Source organism: Ceratina calcarata, unplaced genomic scaffold (genome assembly GCF_001652005.2).
Source record: "Ceratina calcarata isolate Rehan_Ccalc_2016 unplaced genomic scaffold, ASM165200v1 scaffold502.2, whole genome shotgun sequence".
Taxonomy (NCBI): Eukaryota; Metazoa; Arthropoda; class Insecta; order Hymenoptera; family Apidae; genus Ceratina; species Ceratina calcarata.
This window is the reverse complement of record NW_017174652.1, coordinates 11,168-18,689: the sequence shown is the minus strand read 5'-3', so window position 1 is coordinate 18,689 and position 7,522 is coordinate 11,168. Positions and strand designations below refer to the sequence as shown.

Here is a 7,522-nt window from a genome sequence, read left to right as displayed (position 1 = left end):
TTATTAGCAATGTTTTTCCGATGTCTGATTTCTTTTTAAAAAATGCGTTTCTAAAGTGCATAAACTTTTGGGATTGACTGTATAGCCAATATATCCTTAAGTAAAGTCTATACAGGATTGCAGGAACAACCACGAGAGGAGGATTGAGACCACGAATGGAGTAAACGAATGAATAAGTATAAGATTAGAAAAATGTGAACCAAGTCCTGTCTTCATGCCGATAAGACTAGAATAAATAAATAAAATTTATTTATTTAACATATTTAATATGTATTACTTAATATTATAATAAGGTATAATATTCTGACACCCCAATGGGAAATATATTATATATTAAACTAATAATAACAGATACACTTCAATTTTAGCTCAGAGACCTGAGAAGCGATATTAGAAGACAATCCGGAAGAGACGAAGGAAATGATAAAAAGCGTAATCAAACCTAACATAATCTTTCAGAAAGGGAGTGCAAAAAAACGAAAAAGATATGGAAATGTGGTGAAACGAGAATAGAGGAAGTATCAAACATATCTGGAATACACATTTCAAAAGGGCAGTAGCCAAGAAGGATACATAAAAGAGCTGACATTAAAAGTAATGGTAGCAATGAAACTAACATGGAGCATCAGTCAAAGGAGATTCAGAAACAACTTCAAAAGAAGACTTATGATTTTCAGTAAATTACTTAAAAGCATCTTAATTTACAGGACAGAAATCTGATAATAGGAAGAGAAAGGAAGGGAGGGAGAGAAGAAGAGACTAGAAAAGGTACACGAAAAGTATGTAAGGCGAATTCGGATTTAGATTTTATAATACTGGAAGAGACAAAACTATAGAAAATCCGACTAGACGCAAGAAAAAGATAACCTAAATACGAGTAAAAAACAATAATACATTCGGTAATATAAATAATATTACGAGTACAAATAAGTGTCCGCTGTTTGAAATCAGATAACGCAACCAGTAAGTTATGGCGACTAGTGTCATATGTAAGACGTCATATCGTAAGGTTGCACATCTGTCGACAACATAACATTGAAATATTAACGTTTGTATATCAGCGTCGTATATTTTTTCGTGCGAAAATGTCGAGTTTTGAGCCGAAGAAACGTCATTTGCGGGAAGTTCTGATTTACTTCTTTAATTTGAAGAAATCTGCAGCTGAGGCGCATCGATTACTTGAAGAAGCATATAGTAAGTATGCATTAAGTGAGAGAAGTTGTCGTGAGTGATATTAAAAAGTTTAAGAACGGTGAATTTGATGTCGAAGACAAAGAACGTAGTGACAGGCTGAAAGTGTACGAAGGCGCGGAATTGGAAGCATTATTGAATGAAGATTCATGCCAAACGCAAGAAGAATTTGCACTTGCATTATCAGTGACTCAACAAGCGATCTCACGTCGTTTAAAATCATTAGGAATGGTTCAAAAAGAAGGAAATTGGGTTCCATATGAACTGACGCCGAGAAACATTGAACGCCGATTGTTCACATGTGAAATGCTGCTTTCCAGGCATGAACAGAAAGGTTTTTTGCACCGTGTGGTCGTTGGTGATGAGAAATGGATCCATTACGATAACCCAAAGAAGAAGAAATCATGGGGACCACCTGGCCATGCTTTAACATCGACAGCCAAACAGAATATTCATGAAAAAAAACTAATGTTGTGCATTTGGTGGGACCAACTGGGTGTCATGTATTATGAGTTGCTCAAACCAAATGAAATCATAACTGGGGCTCTCTACCGAACTCAATTGATGAGACTGAGCCGAGCACTCAAGGAAACACGCGACTATTATTACTCCAGACACGACAAAATTATTCTTATGCATGATAATGCTCGTCCTCATGTTGTGGCGCCGGTTAAAACCTACTTAGAAACACTTAATTGGGAAGTTTTACTCCATCCACCGTATTCACCAGATATCGTTCCTTCTGATTATCACTTATTTCGATCGATGGCGCATGACCTGGCTGAGCAGCATTTCACATCATATGAAGATACCAAAAATTGGGTCGATTCATCGCTAGCGTCAAAAGATGAAGCGTTCTTCCGACGCGGAATGCTGCCAGAAAGATGGGAAAAAGTAGTGGCCAGCGATGGACAATAAGGTAAAGGAGGTAGTACCTGGACACTTTTGAACATAAATTTTTTATAATGTTTTTTTACTACGAAATTTAAGCATAGTACATGAAAACTTATCATCTTAGCAGATAGCTGGGATCTCATAGTCATATTTAAGAAAAAAAAACCTTCTTTTGTAATATATGTATTAAAATAATCGCATTAAAAAAAAATTGCTGTCAACCGCAGTAGTAGGACACATTTAATCTGAACGAGTGGTGTAGTAGGACAAGTATGGAATCAGAACTGGGACAATATTATTATGACGCCTCTAAGCGAATTGAGAAACAGTTGGATTAAGAGAAAGGGTTGAAAAGTTATGAAAATACACTAAATCATTTATTGTGAAAAATATATCATACGTTTGAATGCCTTTTATACCAGATCCGAATTTATCCAGGTATTGCAGCGCGATTAATTAGTGAGGGGCTAAACCTGGACAGCCACTGCCGTCTAGTCCCACTTCTACGTATTAAGTTTCAAATTGGATTGTAAACTTGGACAGTAAATTATTACATACATATCTATTATCTCCAAGTACTGGTTCCAAAATTCGTTTTGTCCCAGTACTACTTCCTTTACCTTACTTTGAATAAAACATAAGCTACCGTTCTTTCGCAATAAATGCCCAATTTAAGATAAAAAACGGTGGAATCTTATTTGTACTTCCAACAGAAGAATGGCAGAAGTCGCTCAAAGCCAAAAGGCATGGAATAAGTAAATAAAAACAATTAAATCTTGCATATTTTTTAACTTGAGGTGAAATTTTATCGATGACACTTACCTGAATGGGAGTTTTATTGGGATTAAAATTCTCCGAGTAGTTTTCGTGTATGTACTTCTTCTCCCAGTCCAGCTTGTTATCAATTATCTGATACAAATCCGGATGGGTCACGGTGACGTCGTAGCTGTCCGGGTTGACGAGGTGCCCGAAGTCTAGCCTGTTGCTCACGTACATGAAAATAGCTCGTTCCCTGTTCGTGTAAGCGAACGCCATGTCCGTGTCCAGGTCGTCCTCGACGTAGGACGGCCGCGTTTTCGGATTTCCAAGTAACGTCGCGTTGATCAAGTAACAGCTGCTGATGAACGGCACGTTCCACAGTCCCCTGAAACATCCCAGAAGCCAATTCATTTATTCTCGCGAATCGCTTTTCAAACGATTCGTCGCACGTTCGTACGACGGTATACACGTGGGTAACCGATCGGCCTGCAATTCTCAGAGCCAGATCTGAAGGCCAACTGAGACGCAGAATGATAATGGCAGAAAGGGTAGCCCCGGCGGCACAACTTGTTTGTTAGACTCGCGAGACAATATTTTGTAAGGCAATCACTGTGAGGGCGTGATTGGTCGTGGAACATAGTGGCAATGGGTTGTGCATAATTATCCAATTGAGATTCATAACTGTGTCGCAAGTGTGACGGCATGCCCATCGAGCATAGTCGTATTTTAGGCAGTAGGGACAGCCGAAGCCGAAAGATTCGGCTTGTCTATTTGGCGCAACGCTACCGTCCCCGAGACCTGATTCAGAATCCGAGTGAACCAAAACTATCCAGTCGACCGATTATCCTATAGAAGTGCATCAAAAATTGGCCTAGTGTCCGCGATTTGCCAAGCGCGAGTCACGTCTAGCCTACGTGAAGTGGGTTATCCGTTCGCCGTCGTCTAACAACAGTTTACACCCGGGCACGCGACTCCTGAATCGTGTCGAGCAAATGAAGACATGTCGACTAGCGTGTCTGTTCTTTTTCACCGTTTTGCTAGTGGCCGCAGACGCGGCGAGAGGTGGCGGGAGAGGAGGAGGCAGCAGACGCGGCACCGGAAGAGTTTACAAGTCCCGGATGCCAATCCTGATCCCTAATCGGAATCCTGCCAGCGCCAATTATTACGAGAACAAAGACGTGAGTGCAATATAGGTGAGCGGAACGCGAACCAAATACGCTATTGAGTCCCCTCAAATGTTTCCAGGGAGCGAAAATTGTAAAAGCGTCCCACTTTGAGTTTGACTATATGCTGGGAAGAAAGATCACTTTCGTCTGCATGGCCACCGGGTTCCCGCGACCCGAGATCACCTGGCTGAAAGATGGCATCGAGATGTATCATCATAAATTCTTCCAGGTATTCTTCGGTTAGAGAATTTCCTTTAAAGAAGTTCAAGAGACTGAACGGTCGAGGGTTCGTAGGTGCACGAATGGCCGGTGGGTAACGACACGTTGAAGTCGAAAATGGAGATCGACCCTGCAACGCAAAAAGACGCCGGTTATTACGAGTGCCAGGCGGACAATCAATACTCGGTGGATCGCCGTGGCTTTCGAACGGATTATGTCATGATCTCTTATTAATTCCGTAAATTCGATTAGCCTGCAACTTATCTGGTTCAAGTGTACAGATTTACAATCGAATTTGAAGCCTTACAAACAGACATTACTATTTCGAAGGTGTAATTGGAATATTGGCCCATTTTATAAATGAAAATCATACATTTAATTCATTTAATTATTTAGCGAACTTTAAGTTGTTCGAAGAGAATACGCTATGGTCTAATAGAACTATATTTGTTGTTTCAATGGTTTACGTTCTAACTTTCCAGATTTGAAGAGGTATCACTTGAAACGGTTTTCTACATTTTTGAGGATTTAATTCCTCAGATTCTATTGAATGGAAATTGATGAAAAAATTCAGAGTTGTACTACTATACGAGTAGTACAAGTGAGAATTTTCCTAAATCAATCGATCTATTATTTATATTAAATAAAAATTTATAAAGTTTGCAAATTTCAAAGAATTATCAGACTCAAAGAGGTATCTCTTCCGACATTTTTGGAGATTTAATTTTTCTGATTATATTGAATGGAAATTGATGAAAAAATTCAGAGTTGTACTACTATTCTAGTAGAACAAATGAGAATTTTTTTAATTCTTTTTACTTTCGTGGCGTGGAGCAAAATATAATATCAACATCAAAACCTAGCACCTACACGATAAGAGTGTCTTTTAAGTCCTAACAATTTCATATTTACCAGAAGAATACTGTACATAAGAAATGATTTACGAGTTTCATTTCTCTTTAAAGTACACTATATCGGTTGTTCAGAAGGAACGCAATTTCCGTAAGAACATCGACGCAGAAAGATGCATTTAAAAACTCGTGGCTCCCCCAACTCTTGTTCATTAAGTCGCAATTGATTCTGATAAGGGTGCCGCGTCTGTGAACCATGGAGCGATTGCAACTACCGCGTCACGAATCGTTCAAATAAATTTGCAATTATCCCGTGTCAAACAGAATCGCTGACGGTTCTAAGAACGACGTGTTCAATTCCATTAACTTCGCCTCCTACCCTCGTCCCAACCTTGGGACTCTAATGATAATGCGGGCCATTCGGAATTCGTATGACCGAGTTGGAATAGGTGTCAAAGGAGTAACCAGCGCACGTACCGCGTAATATGCGTAGTTCAACTATAACTGCCTATATATTTGTAATGGATAGGAGAGAGAACGCTAGGGGAGTAACGACGAGTAGTTGGCTGGTTAGTTACAACGGAGTTCCGTGCGATTGTCGTACGTCGCCCGTTACTCAGTCAACCGCACTATTCATCCACGCAGAATTACTGAAAAGTCTGATCGCAATTCAGTTATGCCGCGGCCCACGGTGATGCTGTTTCTGTTGCTCGTTCTGATGCTCACCGGTCAGCAGACACTCGGTCGGAGGGGGCGAAACAGAGGTAAAACCAAATCGCGAGTTCAAATAGGACTGCCGATCACTGGAAAATATCGCGACCCGGAGAGCGATCAGTATTACAACAATCATAACGTACGTAGAACACGAAAACTAAAAGTCCGGCCTTGATTCGGTTTTCATTTACCTATATTCTCAGGGAGCGAAAATAATTCTCGCATCGCACTTCGACTTGGAGTACGTCCTGGGACACAAGATCGCTTTCCTCTGCATCGCGCGTGGAAACCCACGGCCGCATATCACATGGTACAAGGACGGCTCGGAGATCTATACGCATCTTTACATGCACGTCAGTGAAAATGATTTAATTACCTAAATACTTGAATCAGATTATTTTCCTAATCGAACTGAACCGTTTAATGTCTGTTTATCATGCGAAGACGCACGAATGGCAAATCGGGGACGACAGGGTGAAATCCAAGCTGGAGATTGACCCCGCGACGCAAATGGACGCCGGCGTTTACGAGTGCATGGCCGACAATATGTACAGCATCGATAGAAGATCGTTCAAGACTGACTTCTCCATCGCTTTCGATTAAGTTTCTAGTTTTTAGACCACTAACGAGAATAACTATAAGTAGTCCGATCGAATCGTAGCACGTTCAAGATTTCTACCTCTAGGATGTCGTTTAACGTTTTTTCCAATATCCAATCAGCTTTTGATTTTGATTATGTTCTCGGCAGATACTCAATTTTAACTGCATAAAATCCGCAATCAATTGAATATGCCAATTATTAATAATCGTTAATTTATTAGAATGATTTTGATATATAAACTTTCCTATAAGGTCACTTAAACGATTTCCTATAAACATGCAAAATCTAGCGATTAGTATTTTAAACGAGATGTACCCGTAACTGAAATAAATGCAATTATATGTATAGTTATATTGAACAATGTTTTACCTGCGCTCGTTTTTCACGATGTCCATGTAATCGAAGCTTCGCGCGTAGAACCCGTCGTCCATTATTGCGCCCCAGAAATTGCTCCACATTCTGTACGGTCTGACTAATAACGGAGCCACGATTCCTCGTTGCTGTTCCACCAGAAGCTTCAGAGTATGCACGTTGTCTAAATGGGAAATGGAATCGATGGACAAATATCCGGAGCACTCCTTCAATAAGCAGTAGGTCCTATGGGACAGAGTAGTTTTTATTATTAAAATTGAGAAAAAAGTGATTTGAAATATTTTTGAAAAAACTGGCTTAGTAGATATTATTTTAACTCTGTGAGTTACGAACTTTTACAGAAACATACATGAGATACAAACGCTATATGTAGGATGAATGGAACCATTTTTGGGGTCGTTGATTACGAATCTGATATTAGCATTAAAAGAGTCAAACTAGCAGATCCATTATGGTGAAACGAAAATGTTTAAATTTTGTATATCTGGACACGATTTATAAAATTAGGAATTTTGGGATTGTTGGTTACGAAACTGATATCAGAACTTAAAAATTCGGCAGAGCGAATTTAATTTTTTAATCAAATTTATAATGCAATAGACTTTGTGGTTACTAATTACGAATCTAATATCAGCATTTCAAAATCCAAATAGCAAAATGGCAATTATTTACTTTAATTTATTTTGATAAAATTTATAGTATAGGAATTTTTAGAGTTGCTATTGCGAATTTGATAAAAAAATTAATGATTTAAA

General features: G+C 39.2%; 2 protein-coding genes across 2 annotated transcripts in view; one reads left to right on the top strand and one right to left on the bottom strand.

Moving 5' to 3' along the window:
- Plod (procollagen lysyl hydroxylase) overlaps nt 1-7,522 on the bottom strand; it is a gene marked incomplete at its 5' end in the record, with an annotated part of 21,082 nt that overhangs the window by 10,662 nt on the left and 2,898 nt on the right. The window contains 2 exons of the mRNA XM_018029905.2: nt 2,908-3,229; nt 6,765-6,992. Coding sequence (XP_017885394.2) covers nt 2,908-3,229; nt 6,765-6,992 — 550 coding nt within the window. The remainder of the gene's footprint in view (nt 1-2,907; nt 3,230-6,764; nt 6,993-7,522) is intronic.
- LOC108628155 (immunoglobulin domain-containing protein oig-4-like) lies at nt 3,528-6,746 on the top strand. Its single transcript, XM_018029908.2, has 5 exons — nt 3,528-4,022; nt 4,090-4,249; nt 5,755-5,933; nt 5,998-6,147; nt 6,239-6,746. The coding sequence occupies exons 1-5, from the start codon at nt 3,837-3,839 to the stop codon at nt 6,395-6,397; spliced, it is 834 nt and encodes a 277-aa protein (XP_017885397.2). The 5' UTR covers nt 3,528-3,836; the 3' UTR covers nt 6,398-6,746.

Coding starts and splice junctions, on each gene's coding strand:
- LOC108628155 (XM_018029908.2), top strand. CDS start 3,837: ATGAAGACATGTCGACTAGCGTGTCTGTTCTTTTTCACCGTTTTGCTA. Junction 4,023..4,089: donor ATTATTACGAGAACAAAGAC/GTGAGTGCAATA, acceptor AAATGTTTCCAG/GGAGCGAAAATTGTAAAAGC. Junction 6,148..6,238: donor ATACGCATCTTTACATGCAC/GTCAGTGAAAAT, acceptor TATCATGCGAAG/ACGCACGAATGGCAAATCGG.